Here is a 20,078-nt window from a genome sequence, read left to right as displayed (position 1 = left end):
ATCATGTAATAAGAAATTATTAAATTACTCGATTATAAATTACTTGAACACTTCCACAAAATGATAATTTCGAGAGAATTACTTCTATGAAATGACAAAAAATTTTTATTTATCATAGATATTATAATTTTTTTACCACATTGATAAGCGTGTAAATGTCTTACGTTTTTACAAAAGCTGCATTTTATTTACGCTGTTTTGTGAAATTGAAGATTTTATTTATTAAAAGAAAAGTTTTACGAAAAATGTGACTGATTATTATGAATATTTAAAAGCAAAAAATTTAATTCAATAAATCGGTAATTTTAGGATATTTTTCTTATTAGTCTATTGATTTGCTTTATTCTTTATTTTGGCAACACAGACTATATTGCTGAAAAATGCTCATTATAAAGACATCCCATAATTTTTTGTCATTAAAAGTATAATCCGCACAATTCGTTGGCTCGTGAAATTATATGAGGAATAAAGATGTTTATAATTGTTTGCACATACACATTCAATGCTTCGATTCCTTATAAAAAGTAACCGTGCCATGCATGTCTCTTTTTTCTCTCTCTCCTTCTCTCTCTCTCTCTCCCTCTCTCTTCATGTTATCTCGTATAATTATCATGTGTGATACGATATTTTCACACTCTTAACAAGAAGTTGATAATTATATTTATTAACCTAATAAGAAATATGTACATTGTTATACAGACATTTTCGTTCATTGCGCAATAAAAGCATTTCTACTTCATGCATCATCTGCATGATAATTATTCACTTTAACAAAAAATAAACAGTATTGGTATAACATCATTATATAGAAGAGAAATCTCAAAAATCTTTTCATTTTTATTTCGACTGTAATTTTTAAAAATATATTTTATCATTATACGTAAAGTAATTATTAACATGCAATACGCGTGATTTAAATTTTATATATTAAACTACACATTTTCGGGCGTATTTTATAATATAAATAAATAAAATGAAAGATCCCTCCAAACAAAAGTAATTAATTATAATTTTCATTTTTAATAATGCTATATTTTATGATTCATAATTAGGACATTTTTATAAGTAATCTTTTTATGTTTGTAGAACACAGGTATATGTACCTGATATAGAATAACTAATTATTTAATAACGAATTATGATGTTCTAGGATGATAGCTTTCAAGAAACTTTCTATTCCGATATAAGTGCGAAAACATATCATTATTATTTAAATTTATGACTCTTTTGTCGTAAAGGTCGAATAAACTGATGACATTTAGCCATATTTCGTAGAAATGATTAACGGTCGAAATAATTAAAATAATATGTTTAAAGTGACGCGTTAAATTGCGTTGTGTTATTAAAATTGTACAAAATTATCAAGCTAATTCTATAATCCGATCTGGCATTTGTCATTCTTTAATTGCCGCTCTTAGAAAATCATTTCCGCACCGTCGTTTCCGTTCGAACCTGCAATATTAAAAACTTTACAAATTACCGTGGCTGAGATCCACAGTTAAATCCACCACCCTAGATCGTAGATTACAGCAATTGTGGCGGAGAGATAGGAACGAAAGAGTGCGCCCCGGTGGCGGCGGTGGCGAGGGTGGAAATACGGAGGAAGAGTCTGGGCTGTTTCGAAACACGAAAAGAATCCACGGGAGGAAACGCGCGGATCGTAGGGAGATCCAAATACACGGCGGGAGAAAACATAGGGCCACGTTTCGCCATACAATACACACGTACGTGCGCGCGCGACGTTACGCGTGTGTGGCACGTTTTCCTCAGGCTACAGTCGTGCCGCTTTCCACGCATATAGACACATGCGCGCGTACACATACGCACACACCACACGTATGTACACCACGAACACATGTACACGTACACACGTGGCACTCACACGTGCCCACGCGGGCCACACCGACGCATAGATTGCATACTTATGTCGGCACTGTGCACATAAAGTTAGGGGGGCGCGCGCTCTCCTTCGCTGCCGCACAAGAATAAGAAACACGGTAGCATACATAAACAAGAAGGTTGGGGATGCAGCAATTTAAAACGTACCCCGGAATTCCTCCCAGCGGAGTCGTAGAGCGGCCCTCCGTATTACGAATTCCTCCCCGCCCTGCCGGTGTCCTCCTGCATCTTACTGGGAATTTCGGTCGTATAAAGTGGTACTATGGGCGCGAGAAGCAGTGTATTAGCGGATATATCTGTCCGACGATCGCTACTTGAGATCCCTCGATCGTGGATTTCGATGACGTGTAATCGGTCGTACGCGGGAAGGTTTCTCTCGCGCGGATACAGAGTGCTCACGAATACGAGCGTTTTCGAATAAATTTATTCTTTTGATATGAGATGGCGCGAGATCACCATTGTGATTAATCGCAAGTAGAATCTGTTTAGATAGCAACTTCTTATTCGTCTCGCGAGCGTGTCGACATGCTTGGATCACTTCTCTTTCATTCGCGTTATTCGTAATAAAGGGTTAGATACAAAATGTTGTTTAACAGAATCGTAAGAAATGTGCATATGTTTCTTGATGAAATTTTTACACGAGGTATTATAAATATTCATAAATAACGCACAAAGTAGCGCGGCGCCATACACGTGGGACTAAACGTATCGCGGGATAGCGTTCGCACGGTACGTGGAATGCAACAGTACTGAAAAAACGAGAAATGCAATTCCCCGTAGAGATATTACACTTATTATGCATGAAACGTACGATTTTTAAGCAACTCGAATTTACAATCTTTAAACAGTTGTTCTAGTTTCATACGGCGCAATCAATTGTACTTCCGCAAATACAAATAAATATAACAGAGATCCAGAAATATACTTTCCAAATTAATACGAAATATTTGCATACGGTATAAATTTAAGTAACAATTTGTAAACGTACTTGTTTTATAAAAAATTAATACGTAATACTAAAAATTATCAATATCAGCAAATCCTGAATTTCGTATCTTTCTCATCACTTATGGAAGCAATAGTTCGCGTCAGACTGAAAATATAAAAAGAAATTTTGAAATATAAAAAGAAGCTTTGAAATTCAAAAATTGCATATGAGATATTCTATAAATTTTCCGTTATAAATTTGTGTTATTCCTGAGGATACCTACACAATCTACTGATACATCACCGACGTAGAGGGTAGGCGGGCCTTAATCATAGCGCTCGCAAAACTTAACCGAACAATGCCGGCACACGAATCCTTTCACGGTATTACCTATTATAGAGATCAGCGCCGGCATCAGCGCGGATAAGTCAAATAACATTAACAATGGAGAATTTCAAGTTACTTCAGCGTTGTGAATCGAGCGATTGAGTGTTTGAACGGCGGTGTCGCCTCGGGCGGCTGTGTTTGCAGATATAAGGGACTCGGGCCGGGGTCTCGGCGAGTTGGGGGAGTTCAATTGGTGGCAGCAATCCTAGTAATGTACCCGTGGGGCCGTGTCAAAGTGCTCTCTGCAAGAGCACGACGTTGCATTCTGCATTCTACACCTTCATTCTTAGGAGCGTGGCAGGGGGGGGGGGGGGGGTAGGTAGACGGAGGATGGAGGGCGGTACGAGCGAAGATAGGAAACGGCGATTCCTATTGGAATCCACTTGTCCTTCATCTTTCGACTTATCGATAAGATAACAAAGATACCTGCGGGAAATGAATAATTTAACAGAGTTGACAAATCGTGAATATTTGAGCGGTGGAACTGAAATTCAGGGAAGGGGGCAGGGTCATGTGGAAACGGGTCATGTGGAGGCTTCTCGGGTACGAGCAGCTGTAAAATGTGTGACGAGATATATACGTATTGTTTGTACCGACAACTGCGCGAATCGAGGGTCTTGTGGTGTCTCGCGAATAATTTATATAATGGTGTTACTTGGTAAAAGTATTAGAGAGAAAGAGAGAGAGAGAGAGTGGGGAGAGGAAGAAGAGAGGAAAAGGATATATATGAATATCGTTTACATACAGAAAAAAAGATTGTGTCTCGTTTATATGCAAATCATTCGGCTTCAATAAAAGTGATCGATATTATCGTATCAGTATGCATATAATTTGATTTACCGAAAGATACCTTAGAAGTTCCATATCGCATACTGGAGTTCGATGGAGCGTGAATACGGGCCCTCTCCTCGTATAATCCGGCGAGGACTGTTATAAAGGTGGGAGACGCAATCTCTGCAATAGCCGTTTTCTTATTCCACGGAGAGATTACTTGCCGCGGTTAATGGCGCCGCGCGAAATCCGGCGATTTAATTGAATGTAGGTAGCGACGACCGCTGGCATACATTTTAATTCTGCAGACGCGCGGCGACGAATAGGCCTTCAGTCTTTTCGCACCTCCGCGCCCCGGCGACTTCGCTTTAAAAACCGACGGCTAAATAATGTATATCACAGCGGCGAGAGCGGGCGGTAAAACAGTTATAAAAACACCGGCAACTACGTTAGGATCAATTATTTAGGATGTACAGCTCCGTAAAGAGAGAGTAGACCAGTCGTAAAGGGGGCGGAAGAAAGTAGCGCTCCTAGGACGGGTTTGACGGGAGAAGGGAGAGGCGGAAGCTACCACGGGAGTTATAAAGGTTGCAGTTAAAAGTTCCTTGAATTATCAAGGGATTGACTAGCCAGCGACATAGTTGACGGCTTATTTTAAAATGACACGCTGAAATTTCAATTCCGCGATACTCGCCGCGATCGAAAATATATCCCGCGCTTCTAATTAGTTGCGAATTGATCCTTTCCTGCCGATTGCTTATCATATGTTATAAAATAACGGAAAATGGTCTTTTTTACTTCAACTTTTTTACATTTGATATGTTTAAGACTGGGCGAGAAAGAAATAAGACGTGATGAGGGAGGAAGTATATGATCAATTTTATCGAAGAGAATATATAAGGAAAGCTAACGGGTTTATACATGACACATGTATTCTGTTACTTGCTAGAAAGAACTTTATGGCGAGTTGAATATTTTGTATAAAATTATGTATATAGGAACCCTCTTCTTTGATTTAATTTAATGAAAAGAAGGGCGGTCAATCATAGATGATAAATTAATAATATGACACGTTTAATGAAAAAAAAATTACAATTAAATCTGCAAACATTGATACAAGAGTAATACAACTACTTAAGAAACATTCGATATTTCACAATTTGCAAATATAAAGCAGAGTTTATAGTACATTTGTCATTATATACGGTGTTATATGCATATATAATTGAATTTAGAATGTCTTTTTTCGTGACTTTTATGATTTCGCTGCATTATCTTTGCACATAGGTGTTAATGTGTCGAGATCAGCTGAAGTAATGAAAAAGTTTGTCGTCAATGGATCGAAGCTGTCATACATAAATTTCTGTAAATTATTAGAGAGCACGTATAATTTTCGAGACTCATTATCGATAACTACATCCTGAGGAAACACTAATGTTGTGTTGTCCTGCGCCACCAATTCTGCAAATAAAAATTACGCGTGATTTTTACATAAAAAATACGAATTTATATAACAGTGAAATAGATTATAATGATTTATTATTTATTTAATTTTGTTAAAATATTTTTAATTGTGCTTATAGAAGCTAGCGATGGTGGAGTATTTCAACGAAAGGTATATATACTTTGCTATTTGTGGACTTTAGAGACATCTCTGATGAAATATATGAACTACATTGTAGATCATTTCAATATTATAAAATTTTGTCGAATGATACAAATGGTGTAAAATTTTGCAACTTGCTAAATATTAATTATTTTTGAAACTTAAAATGCATTGAAAGATAAATGATCAATATTATCAGTTAATAAAAGATAGCAATAAGTTAACTTTATAAAATTTTTTGTCGTGTATAAGGGGATTCTACTAACTTTACAAAGATGGAAAATTAGATAAAAAAATGATATGTTATAAATGCAAATATAGTTAATAATTTTATCATATAATACTTACTGAATGTTTCCGGATTCAATTCCTTCGTAATATCCCAACACGCAATACCGTTTCTGTTTACCTGAGCAAAATAGTTAATACATGTTTTCGGGTCAATAATAGAAGATGGTCCTTGCGTCAATGGTCCCTTGGTACCAACAATGTGGAAATTACTGTAGACCCCTGATTTTTTCAATTGATTGTCCTGTAGAATATCCGTGGGCACAGAAAATTCCGTGATACCGGCCATGGAATGGAAATAAAGCATTCTATTCCCATCGGCATCAATCGGCGTTAACGACATTCCAAAAACACCGTCAGTCCACTGGAAGTTATAGCCGCTAATATTGAAGTCACCTATCAGAATAATTACCAGAAACAGTCAAGCTTATCACAAGACAATAAAATAAATTTTAACGAAAAAAAGTCTTATCTGTTATCTTTGAAAATTAATCAGATTAGTCTTTCGATTAATGGCTTGAAATCCTAACTACGATGCATCGATAATATATAGTATTTTTTTAACATTACCGTTCAATGGATCGAAATGGAAGAAGTGATGATTAATCCGCCAAGAATCGTTCTTTTCCCAACTGTACACCACTATGCCATATTCGCCTAAGTCACTCATATACGCGTATGCTTTGTCGCATTGTCCCGGTGCAACATCGACCGCAAGATCGGCAATGAAAGACTCCGGCTTTACATCCGTATCTTTCAAGGTATATCTACGTATAATCTGCAATGCGTACGGATGGATAAATGAAATAACTTGCAATACAAATTTGAGACGTATAGAAACACATATTGATAGATTTCTAGAATTAATATCGATTGTAGACATTTATAATTTTTTGATAAACAATACCATGTTTGTTTTTAAATCGATAACAATAAGTCTCATCGGTCGCACGACTTTGAAGTCCCCCAAAATATCGTCTACTCCTGTGTCAAGACCCCACATACGATCGCAAGCATCGATTCTGAGACGGAATATGTTTACGAGGCCATCAGGGGAACTAATGTTATTTGCTTCAAGATCAGGATACGGTATTAAGGCTGGACTGTCTATATAAATTATTAAAAATGATATAATAATAGGTGAACTTGACCATTTATAAAAATAACACAAATAGTGAAATGCGCCTTTTAACAGTCGGACTGGATCTTTATGTTTAATAATATTTTTGCGTATACATCTTTTTCCAGTTCAACACATTGCGTACCGAGTAATGTCGGTTGAAACACAGTCTCAAGCCAAAGTGGAAAATAGTACACGTGATTAAATTGATAATCAACTTAATATTATATCAAACATAAACTTGGCATTGTATACATCGCAAAATGCGTAATATAAAACAAGTGTACGTTATACGTACTTTAGTAAACTTTGTTTAGCTATATTTACTTACGCTTGTTGTCGCTCATTGAAAAGCTATTTAAAGTAGCTAAAACACCTTTCTTCCACCGCGGTACCGTGACGAACATTTTTTTGTGCCAAATGGCCAAACCTAATGGCATGTTATTTTCCGGAATGTAATCGCCGGAAGCTATGTACTCGTTTCGGATGGTATCATTTGGCAGTTTGAATTCGACCTGCTTCCACGAATAAACGGTATTAAAGGTGTGACCGGTTGCCATGGCCAGGCAGGCCAGGAACAACAAGTAGAACATATCTGCAAAAAAATCAATCTTCGTACAAATAACGATTATTGCAAGCGTACTTGTAGCCTGTAACCTTTAGTCGATATAATTTAGAATTGTAGACTAAAGTATAAAAATATATCTGCATATAGTGAATAATTTTTAACTAGAAAAAGAATAATTATAAATTTTTATTTATTCTGACACGAAATTAAATGTTGAGTATCTGTAATGCTCAATCATAATATAATCACAAGTGACTATCACTCTTAGGCATTGGATACAATAAGTAATAATTAATAATATACACTTAACAGATAATTCTTTGTAATCACTGCAAGACATATCGTTTATATGAAGAAAATGATTATATGACAACAATGATTATGATTTATTAGAGATGCACATGCACGTATTAAAATTAGGAAACTGGAAAATCAGAAAAATCATGTTGATATTTATGCGTATCAAGAATATCTATTATTATAATATTTATATAATATGCACTTGCATTGTTTACTACTATTTAGAATTAAGTCAAAATTTCACGATTATTTTAACCAGATGTAAGTGAGAATATTTGCATTAATTTATAACTTACTATTATTTAATCTATAATATTCTTTGTTATGTCTATAAGAAATCTATAGGATATTGATTCAGAACTTGTAAATGTCAATGTCAACGTCCATGTCAATGTCACAAGGTGGTGCCTGAATATTTTTACCACGGCATTCCCTACGGCAAGATACAAATTGAAGCAACTTTTTTTTCTGAGAAGAACAGGTTCTTCTCAGAGATTTACAAGTTCTCATTTTAATCTATAGCGCAGCTGCTTATGAAAATGTAGAAATATAAATATTATTTTTGAATTATATGCACTTGAAGATAAAGAATTAAGTTTTAAATTAAATTTAAATATTAAAAAATACCAAAATATAATTTTTTATTTAATATTACATAAGTTTTATTTGAACAAAACTATTATATTAAAACTTTAATTATATAAAGTTTTTTAATATTGAATATTGCTATTGTAATATAATGGATCCTGAAAAGAAAGATATCGCAATCAAGTTTTAATTATAATTATATATGTTACATTAACTTCAGAAAATATCAAAATATGAAGCAATAAAGAATATACATACTTATTATTTATATACAGATATATTCAGATATAATGAGATTAGTTAAAGTTTCCTGATTTTATCGATTTATCTATAGTGTAGATTTATATTTAAGAATGAACTTATTGTTTCAAATACATGGAAAAAGATTGCTTAACGTAATTGCTAAAATACTCACTACTTAAACTGGTAAAGCGGCCTTCTCTGGAACGAAACAAGATAGAATGACGCTATAACACATCGGTATCGGCTTTTATACCTTCTTCCAGTCGTAAGTGTCGATGACTCTGGTATAAGAAAATGTATACGTAGATACTAGATAAAATATTAGAAAAATTCAGTCTAAACTTTGGATGGGCGGATTAATAACAAAACTATGCACGCCTTTTTCAATTAATTTTGAATAGATTTTTAAAAATTGTTTCTGGATATATTTCTTTTTATGCATATTTATGCTAATTTATGCAAATAAATATTTCTCTTTCTTTCATTTTTATTCTCTCCGTAATGCTCTTTCTAATACTCTTACTTTAAATGGTCATTACTAAATTATCACATAATTCATTTATGTCATAAAGACAAGATATAAATTAAATACTAATACTGATACTAATATTAATATTTCTGTGTAAATTTTGTATACTTTTTCCAACTCAGTAAACTGCACGCCGATTATTTGTCGGTTTTACAGCTTTTTGTTAGAACAGTAAATCCATAATATACTTAAAATTGATAATCGCTGTGTTTTAAGATCGATAAGTAATCGACGCGCAGTTTATTGAGTTAGAAAAAATACACAACACAGAAACATTATTATTAGGCTACCAAGGTCCAGTCCGACTGAAAATGGCATCTTTTCTAATTAATTATTAGATTTATATTAGTCTTCTTTCATTTATTATAATTTATTTTAATATTTAAGAGGATTATTCTTTATAACTAGCGTTGTAGGAATAATAATGATACATTCAAAGTTTTAAGGAAACGCTGAAAATTCAGAATTATTAGAGCAAAATGATTTCCGGTAACAATCAGATATTAAAATTAAATTATTGATATTGGAGCAATAACTTTATATATTCTTTTAGTGATTAAATTGTAAATTAATTTAAGCAAATTAAAATTATATTGTGTTGCTCACGTAATTTTATTATGTTTGTAAAGTTTGAACGACTCTTTTATTCTGCATCGCCGATAATTGTGATTGTAACTGCGTCCGCGTTGTCTGAAGGTTACCTTTAGTTCCTAGACTAAAAGATTACAAATAGCTACATGATAATCGTAAATTATTCACGATTTATTTAATTGCGCAAGTTGAATGGAAGGATTTTATCGCGTAAGGTGTTGTTCAATCATAAAACAAACGTAACCATTTCTAAGAACGATCTGCAGCAAAGTCCGGAAAATAAATCTCACATAGTATTTGCCACGAATATAATAATAAGATATCAATTTTTCAAGCATTTGTATGTATAATATGTTACATGTGGAGAAGTAGAAGTAATCGGTAGTATTGATATCAGATATTTTGCACAATAACAATAATCGCGAAAGAGATACAATTATAATGTTTGAAGAATTAAGGGAAACAGAATATTGTCGCTTTTGAGTTTTATTAAGTATTTAATAAATAAACATGCTTTTCTTACAAAAACAAATTTCTATTTATATACATAAACATTCAGTAAAAGATCTTATATGATAATCATTAATCATGTATAAACTTATACGTATACTTATTCGTTTGGCAGTAAAAATATATAATTAATACTTGCTGCTAAACCTTACGTCTTTCTTCAGAATTTCTTGAAGAACGCAGTAATAATATCATATATTTTTCTAAAAATATTTTTTGTTATATTTTCTATAAAATGTCAGCTTTAAATTATAATATTATGAAAAATATGAGTTATAGAAACGCGCGTGACAAGATGAATAATCATAGAGCGAATTTTGCTAATATTACGAAAGTAATTACTTTCGTAATATAATAAATAAGATTTCTAAATATATGTTCGCTTTATCCTAGCGCTTGAACAACACTCGGGTCACTTGTGATAATTTAATTCAATACGCGTTTGCGCGCGATGTGCGTTCGCACTTTTTCTGAAATATGTGATGGTAGTTTTTCTTTAGATTGTCGCTTCTGCTTCAAAATCTCCACGTTTTTCTTTCAACTTACGCTTCCTGCATATAAAAAAGCAACAACTTTTATAATTTAGACTATAATACTCAAATCACATATTTGAATGTAAACGGTAATCTTTAACGAAGATTATATTTGTATTATATACGAGCATATATTAAGTTATTTTTTTAAATAATTTGCACATGAAAAATAAAAAAGAGCGTCCTAAATATTACCAATTTTGCCACGTGTCATTGTTCCATTTATATTATTTACGAAACGACGAAATTTTTTACGCGAAAATTGATAGGGCATAAAAATATCAATATTCATCTACGTGCAATATAAATATACATATATATATATATATATATATATATATATATATGTATATATATGCTCATGTATAGAAACCGATAATACTTAATGTAAAAGTATTTTCTTTACAAAAAGAAATTCTTATGCAATTTATGTATGCAAAAAATTTGCTTTACTTACTTCCCGAATTCTTCGCCGTCTTGAAGCGTTTCCGGTAATGTACATCCGGCAGTTTCCGGTAATAATAGGCATAATGAGGACCCAATCAATGGCAAGATTCCGAATATAGTGGGTGATAGCCACGTTTCGAAGTAATTCTAAAATAATATCTACAATTGGTAATCTAGAAAACTTAGTAGTTGGTGACTTTCGTTACGACAATAACTTAATTCAAATCTCCATGTAAATGGGAAACGAGATGTTATTTGTTAACATTTATATTTACATATCGACTCTATAATTAAACTTACCAAAGACACTACAAAGGGTGCTAAGATAGAGCCTACTCTAGCACACATGCTACTCGCGCCGATTCCGATGTTTCTCACGACTGTAGGAAACAGTTCTCCGGAGAAAAGGTAGACTGTTGTAAATGACACCGACATGCCGACAAGACCGATGCATGCCAAGAGCAGTCTTAGCCATGCCATATCTATGGAAAATGAATTACCGATGTATCTTAGACGATTTATTATTTTATATGTATAGATATCTCGTTTATCGTAAATTTTCTTTGCCACTTAACAATAGGATGGAACTTTTTTCGTCATCAGTCCATTGGTCGATCCATTCAAATTTAGATCGTCAACCAATAAATAGAGAGATTTTACCAGAACGGAAAATACTTTAACACACTTACAAAATAAAGGTAAAATAACGTAGTAGATATAATAACAATAATTTTTGTGCAGAACTCGTTCCACTGATCAAAAACGTTACAAGAAAGTTTAAAAAGTTACAAGAAAATAACAATAAATTCATGTATGGTTTCTTACCATTTGAGACGAAGATTAAGAATAGACAGGCTACACCGCTTATAGAATTGCTGCAAATCAGGGTGATCCGTCGACCCAATGCATTCATTGCCCACCAAGCGACGAAATTCCCAGGAATCTGTATGGCACCGGATACTGCGAAATTAATGAAAATATCGCCACCGACCTGACCAATGTACTGTGATATGCCAAACAAACCCATTCCGCAAACCATCCAGTTAAAGAAAATAGAGATTGACTTCACTCGCATGTTCGGCGTGCGAAGCAAGTCGAAAAACGAAGCCTTGTAATCTAGAGTAGATTTCTTAAGATTCTAAAATATAAAAAGCGAATGTTAGAGTTAAAGGGAATTAATTTCTTGGAAAATTTTTCTTGTTCTTCTTGATTATATTCCTTACGTTTGGATCTATTTGTCGAAATCTTTCAATAAATAGAATTGTAACTCTTACCTGGTGCAAGCAATGTTTCCTGACTATTTCGGGAATGTCTATATTTTCCACTTTATTAACATTGGCCCCCTTTCGCAATATCTCGCATGCTTCTCTCTGCTTTCCCACAGCTAGTAACCATCTGGGTGATTCAGGTATTATCCACCAATAACTTAAAAGAATAATGGATGGAAGTGTGATGGCAATCTGTAGTTGTTGCCAATGTCGAAACCAGAATGCGAGTCCTGCCAGCGACATATGGCCTAAACTGTATGGAACTTGATATAAAACGGTGATGGCGGCACGCCATTTTGTACCTACTATTTCCATACCTGAAAAATATTTTTTAAAATGCTCATTATATTGACTTATCTTATTAGCAAAAAATTTGTTTTTATATAACATTAAATTGACATTGTAAATACTGATTTTTATACAAATAACAACGATATTTTATAACGATTTTTTCCACCGTTAAAAGTTGCCAAGGTCTGTTTTTTTGTAATCTTAATACTCATCTAAATAAAGAACACACTTACAGATAACGTAACTAGTAACCATCGTGCCTCCAGTGGCTAAGGCACTTAACAACTTCAATAGTAATAATGCGTAAAACCAAGGTACCACGGCGCATCCAATACCTGACAAAAGTTGAAGAACAATAGAAACTATCAGCGGCGTTTTCCTGCCATATCTGTGAATATTCGTATATTTCTCATTTCTTTGTAACTGTTTTACGATTTGAAATCATATATTCAATAATACGTGTACTTGCCTGTCTGCTAAACTGCCAAAGATTATGTTGCCGAGAAGTATTCCAAACATAAGAATGGACTGTTGAATATTTGCATAATGCGTTCGATCACAGACCAGATTCCACTGAAACGATAACAGTTTTTTACTTTTCTAAATAAATTTTCAAACCGGTAAACAAAAGGAAATTTCGTCGCTCGATCACATCTCACAAATTTACGAATACGTTTGTTTATATTCTAAAACAATGATTTTCGAACTCATGATATACTTACTTGTGATATAATGGTCTCGGGAAATATTGTCCTATCGTATTCCCATTCCGTGCATTTTATCAGGGTGCCGTTAACATTGGCTGTGCATTGGTCCTTGGAATATTCCTCTGTAGTAGCAGGTTCTGTGCAGTTGTAATCTTGATGAGGCGCCATAAAAACGATCGCTAATTGATGCCACGCTACCGGAAATTTAACCAAAGACATCGCCAGGCAGATGATGATTTGCCACCTGCCGAGATTGCCAATCGCGGCCTGCACGGCGTCCACACTTGCGTTAGAATCGACATGATCGTCCTTACCGTTAGGAACTTGCTTGGTATTCACGTGTGCTGCAATTTAAGGAGACATTTTTTTTCATTTGCAAACTCACATTAAATTCTATTAATTGAAGGTTTTAAGTTTTTACTGGTTCTATCCTAGGTTACGATGCCGATCTTGATTGCGAGTTTTTGCAGAAAAGATTGTTATTTTCACGTGTAGAAATAAATTACACATAAATTATTCTTGTTTCTCACATACGGCGATATAAACCAAATGACAATAAATAATGATGCAGCTTAATACAATTATTAATCGTAAGACGTGCCACATTCTTCTTATTATTGTGATAAAATATACGATGCAAATTTTTTATTGCATAGAATCTTTATCTGCATAATCTTTATCGCTTTTGAAAAATTTTTTTGCGCATTGTAGGTGTACGTTGTAATTACGCACATTATTTAAACTTGATTTTAATTACAAATTTATTGCATTATGCAATGATTAAGTTGATTTACAACTTCTTAATCAGTTTTGTATAATTGGGCGCTATCAGTTACGTCATTTGGTAATGTAATACAAAATTATTTGTCGAGCTTCGTATAAAAAAGAGATGCGCATACGCATTATAAAAGTCAACACATATATAAGATTATATACAATTACAAAGACTTCCACATTAAGAAATTTTTGTATTAGCGTAAAATTAACATAAAATTGTAACCTTCTTAATAATTTTATTTAACCCTCAATTAGTACACATGTGCTAATTCGCACCACTTTTTTTTCGTTCAGCACTTTATATATTTCAATTTTTCATATAAAAATCATTTATTTTTCGTAAAATAAAGTGCACTAATTTTACATAAATTTTTATTAAAAATGATTAAGATACGACAGTTAAAAGTTGTCAAAATCTCAAATCGCACTAGTATGGCATTTGAGGTGGCCCAACCGAGGTGTGCTAATTGAGGGTTAATGTAGTAATATTGCAATATTTATACACACATATTTACATTCCGCTGTAAAAATTTATCTTGTCTAAAATCGTATAAAATCATCATTTCGATTCGAAGAATGAAATATCATTCACTTTGTTAAAAGAAAATCTGTTTCTAATACAGATATTTTTACTTAATGAGAGCAATAGAATTTGTAAGGGTTCAAAGGAATTTATCATTACAAATCTATCAGATTGATTAGGTTGATTAAGCAATTTACACTGAAATACATCTGCATTGGAAGTGCATTTACATCAGAAACATATCTCTTTGTCATATTTTATTTGCACAACAGGTAATTTATGACTGTCAACACATATAATGGTTTCCAGAAAATGGTAACAAGCATGTGTATAATGTGTAGTATGGAAACAATCGCCCATTTACATAAAAAATCTAATAGGAATTAAAAAAACAAGTCCATTAGTTCATAGATGAGAAAAACAATGTGTGATTTTCCTCGTTCAGTACTAGAGAATCAAAATTAAATCATCAATCCGTAATTACAATTGTCTAGCGCACCAGCTGCGTAATAAAAAGTTTAACCTTGCTTGTTCATGACATATGATTCATAAATATTTATAAGTTAAACAGTTAAGTACTCTCTCTTTCTTTTTTATGCATATTTCCGAGTAATGAGATCTGAGAGTAAGCATTAAATGTCTTTCTCGATAGTCGACACAGGTAAATTTTCTTGATATTATAAAGGTATTTTTTTAAATATTATATATACGGAAAGGGCGGCAAAAATTTATCCAAAATCAGTTTCTAAGTACGTTGTTAAAAAAATGAAGAAATTAAAACCGATAACGAAAAAAATCATAAAGAGATTAATGACTATTTTACACTTCTGTAATTAAATGTTACATATATTGCCTTCGATATTGCTATGCATGCGAGAGTAATCATGCGAAACGCCTCTCACAACAATTGATACTTTGCTGATGTTGCTAACAATCACTGACAGTAGAACCAAAATATGTAATATGTATTACGGCGTAAAATGACGACGAAACCAGTTCGCAGAAAAGAAAAACGCTATAGAGAGTGCATGTAAACCATAAAATAAATGTTAACCTCGAGACACCAAGAAGATAACCTTCGATCTTGGGCGCTCCAACTTACATCGACATCCTTCTTCGGCGACTCGAAAGGTCAGTCTTGCCTTTCAAGCTGCCATGTCTCGGTCATGCGATACAGATTTATCCTAACGTTATTATATATGTACGCGCCGAAATAAACCGCTCAATTTTTAATTTGAGAAATTTTTAACAAAATTTGGAGTCGACTTTTGCCTTGCGAAAACAGGAAGGTGATATACTATTAATAAACTATCGTTTATCGTAGCTTTCGCATTTTACCGTATTTACATCGAAGTTATTATAAAAATACCTTTATGTTTAAAACAAATGTTTAAACTATGTTTTAAACATTACATTATTCTGACATGCATTGCTTTTAAACATAAACAAATGTTTAAAAAATACTTCCTTTTTTTAAATTTGATACGATTTTAAAACTGATTTCGAGTAGGTACGCTATGATTCGTGTATAATGACGAAATTTATTTTTTCAAAATTCTACGAAAGAATTATATAAAAAATATTAAATAAATACAAAAAGAAAGCTAATAAAATGTGAGAAATAAAAACATCTAAACAAAAAGCATTTTTAAAATTTAACTTAAAGTGCTGTTGAAATCTATGAAATTAACTAAGAAATTTTGATTCTGTTTTCTATTCCTTTTTCTTTCTTCTCAAAGTATTCAATTCGATTTAATATAATAAGCAAGTGAATTTAATACTTATTTCTATAGGATCGGGTTTTGTAATATTGATGATCGCTTTAATTTAATTTGTTATCAAGAAACGTACCATATTCGGAAGCGTTTGTTTTCGTCTTCTTCATATCACTGTCTGGTTCCACGTTCTGCTAAACTTTTATTTTTTTTTGTATTCAGATATCTGTAACATTGGATAGTAAAATATATAAATACGTGAGTGATAAGTTGAAGACATCGGTTAGCAATTATTTTTTAGATGAATACGATGATATAATTTTTATATACACGTACATAGTGGTGTGATCGTATTTTTCTATTTCTAATCTCTTTTCTCCTTTCACCTACTCCCCTACTTCTTCTACCTCTCCTACTTACAGTTCAACAAGAAATTGTTTTTCGCAATAACGGACATTCCTCGACTCGCTCAATAGTAACCGGTGTGTGGTATCAATGTATAATGCTTATAACTTGCAGATTGATTATTATTATTCGTTGTGATTGTACTCACACATTTCGACCTTTCTAACGGAATAGAAATCGCAGAACTGATGACAGAGTCCTCAAACCATACATATGTATACATGCTTTACGCGAGTAATTACACATCTTGTTGTATTAGCATTACTTTTTATCTCATTCGAATCGCGAAGATAATTTTCAGTTTTTCTCAGGTATCAGATAAGTTATGACTTAAGTACATATCAACACAGAACATAGATAAAACAGTAGTTACGATTTACATAATTAGAAAGCGCATTTTTCTCAAAAATAGGTCTTGAAAAGCGATGATCAATATTTGTATAGTTATACGTCATACAGAATGATAGGACGTTGAACTTGAACGAAGAGAAAGAAAAACAGAAATGGAAAGGAAGCAGCAAACCCCGTTATGAAGGGCACAGAAAATGTTGATGTTCCAATGACTCCTCTCGCAGATACAACTTTTCTTCGCTGTTATTACCGCGTTATTACTGTTATCATGCCTGCTGAGGCCCAATTATGATTTACGTGCGGAAATCACAGGCAATATGTAGTCACAAAAATCTGCAACTTTGAGCAGATTTCTTGCACACCCAATCTGTGTAGTTCGCATTTTTTTAAGTACATAATTAAAGTTGCAAGAAACATGAAACTATAATTTGCCAGGAATATGCATTCTTTCACGACATTTCTCCACGACAAACAAGATGAGGATTCAAAACGAGGATTTAATGCGAATTAAACTTTAAGAACATAAATGAATATTAATCTTTTATTAATTTCAAGTGGACTTTAACAGAAAAATTTGAAAATTGTAATAAATGCTTTCCCTAGACACATTTTCATGAAAAAAATGAATTTTTAAAATATATCAGAAAACCTTTTATTAAAAATTAACGCGGGTTATGGAAAAACCGAATTCCAATAATAAATTATATGATGTAAAATTAATTTCTATTTTTTTATATTATTTAAACTGACATGAGATATATATTATTGATAACAATTAATTTCTTAGTATCCAAGAAATTTTAAATTATGTAAACCTATTGGATATCGACAAAATTAAAAAAAAAAAAAAAGATCTTTAAAGATATCGACTTGTCACGTATATAAGATGTACTGATTGAACGACGCAGCGCATATATATAAATTCGAATGGTGCTTACTCAGAAATCCGGTTGGCTTACAAGATCGAAAGCTGGACTTGGCGCACTCGCGTAATGTCACATTAATAAGAACGTTATTAGAAAATGAGTTTGTTCGTATTCTCGCTTGCAAATCGTGCGAAACCGACGGCTCAAGCGTAACGACTATCGTATACTCGAAGACGCAAGTCAAGAAAAGTCTTTCAAGCCGCTTGTGTTGTCCACCGAAGAGGAGGGATGCCGGCGCCGAACGTCACGTCGGGACATGGCGCCGTTACATAGGAGTGCAAAAAATACGCATCGGATTTGCAACCTGCAATTTTACGCGCGCGAGATGATAGAAGTGCATCTCCATGGCATCTTCCCAGATCGGTCACAAAGTTAATCGTGATGGAATATTAATTCCGGATCTGCTCGTTTTAGTTGCATTTTCAATATTTTGCGCCGATGTTTTCCTTCAAAATTTGAATTATGTACTCGTTATGAGCATCTATTTTATATAAAATGCGAAAATTACAAACAAAATACGTATGGACTTTTGTTGAAATTAACGCTTATGTTGTAAAAGTTATTTTCAATAAGAGTGATTTAAAAAAATTTTTTTAGTACGTCATTTTTATGGTCATCTAATTGTGACATTAGAATTGTACAATGGAATTTGACGGAAAAATTGTAGGAAACTTTAAATCTCCTAAATCTTATTTAGACGCAATACACACAGCACTATAAATTGTTCAATAATCATTATATACACAAACTACTGGCGTTGCATAAAACAATACATTAATTAGCATTGTTTGAAATACGAGAAAGTGTTTCGCAACGTAATTCGATAAGCTCGACATGCCGCTGAATGATATTTTGTTGTCGATGAGAATTTAACCGATCTGCAATTTACATTGTTTGAAGAACGTTTGGCTGTTTTAACACGAACCATGATAGTGCCCGCGTGTTTAAAAAGATTGTATTATATCCGAAATAGGCATCAAGAACTAATTCTTTTATACAAAATGTCTCGACAAAAGTGATTCAAAATATTGATTCGTGAATCGAAATATTATTTCAAAGTAAAGAACAATTTTACATTTCGATAAATTTAATGTGCGCGTTTACACTGCAACTCTATTTACCACAATATAAAAACAAAAAATTATTTGATCGTAATATCGCATTATTGTACTACGTAAATGCTGGATTTAATGAGCAAAGTCGCAGCAGACGTACGATAGTCAAGATTTTATTTTACCAGATAATTTAAGATATAAATCTAACTAATTGTAAGCAATGGAGAATCATTAAATCATTCAACGAGGAAATCACGTACATGCATTTTATGCATAGTTGTGTCAATAGAAATACAGGTTGTATACCTGTGTGTACAACGATATGGAAATATTAAATATTCATTGGAATAATGAAAGAATGACGCATAAAATGCCTTTTGTAAGAAATTTAAACAATTAAATAACAAAACAATTCTACGAAATCATCAATAATTATTTTCATAAATTATTAGAAAATAGGAAATCACTGTTTACCACAAGAGAATCGGTTTACAAACTCATACTGATTAAAGAGTTTTTATACGGTTTAATAAATATTATAAGGCTTGTTGATAACGATTGTTAACTAAAAATTTTTATTCGGTTTAGCATTATAAACTTGTAAAATTTTGAACTACTTCTTTGAAATATTCTTTATAATCAGAGAGAGAAATGCTCTTGGGAAAATGCCATCAAGATTTCGAAGTTTCAAGTGCTTAAAAATAAAGACTCTACTGCTAATTGAACTTTAAACATCTAAAAAAATGATATAA

At 32.8% G+C, this 20,078-nt stretch overlaps 2 protein-coding genes across 2 annotated transcripts; both read right to left on the bottom strand.

Moving 5' to 3' along the window:
• Positions 1–5,042: 5,042 nt before the first annotated feature.
• On the bottom strand, positions 5,043–8,895 carry LOC112468140 (protein yellow-like). Its single transcript, XM_025037188.1, has 6 exons — positions 8,871–8,895; positions 7,331–7,594; positions 6,787–6,986; positions 6,450–6,657; positions 5,940–6,275; positions 5,043–5,446 (listed from the first exon to the last, which is right to left on the bottom strand). Exons 2-6 carry the CDS (start codon positions 7,590–7,592, stop codon positions 5,241–5,243), a joined length of 1,212 nt encoding a protein of 403 aa, XP_024892956.1. The 5' UTR covers positions 7,593–7,594; positions 8,871–8,895; the 3' UTR covers positions 5,043–5,240.
• A 1,446-nt stretch (positions 8,896–10,341) lies between these two features.
• On the bottom strand, positions 10,342–18,410 carry LOC112468141 (organic cation transporter protein-like). Its single transcript, XM_025037189.1, has 10 exons — positions 18,284–18,410; positions 16,726–16,815; positions 13,590–13,918; positions 13,337–13,440; positions 13,101–13,255; positions 12,583–12,893; positions 12,134–12,446; positions 11,609–11,790; positions 11,319–11,455; positions 10,342–10,879 (listed from the first exon to the last, which is right to left on the bottom strand). The coding sequence occupies exons 2-10, from the start codon at positions 16,757–16,759 to the stop codon at positions 10,825–10,827; spliced, it is 1,620 nt and encodes a 539-aa protein (XP_024892957.1). The 5' UTR covers positions 16,760–16,815; positions 18,284–18,410; the 3' UTR covers positions 10,342–10,824.
• Between the last annotated feature and the right edge of the window lie 1,668 nt (positions 18,411–20,078).

This window comes from Temnothorax curvispinosus, unplaced genomic scaffold (assembly GCF_003070985.1).
Source record: "Temnothorax curvispinosus isolate PA1 unplaced genomic scaffold, ASM307098v1 QBEX01018131.1, whole genome shotgun sequence".
NCBI classification, from domain to species: Eukaryota; Metazoa; Arthropoda; class Insecta; order Hymenoptera; family Formicidae; genus Temnothorax; species Temnothorax curvispinosus.
The sequence above is the reverse complement of the archived record's forward strand: the minus strand, read 5'-3'. Positions and strand labels throughout refer to the sequence as shown.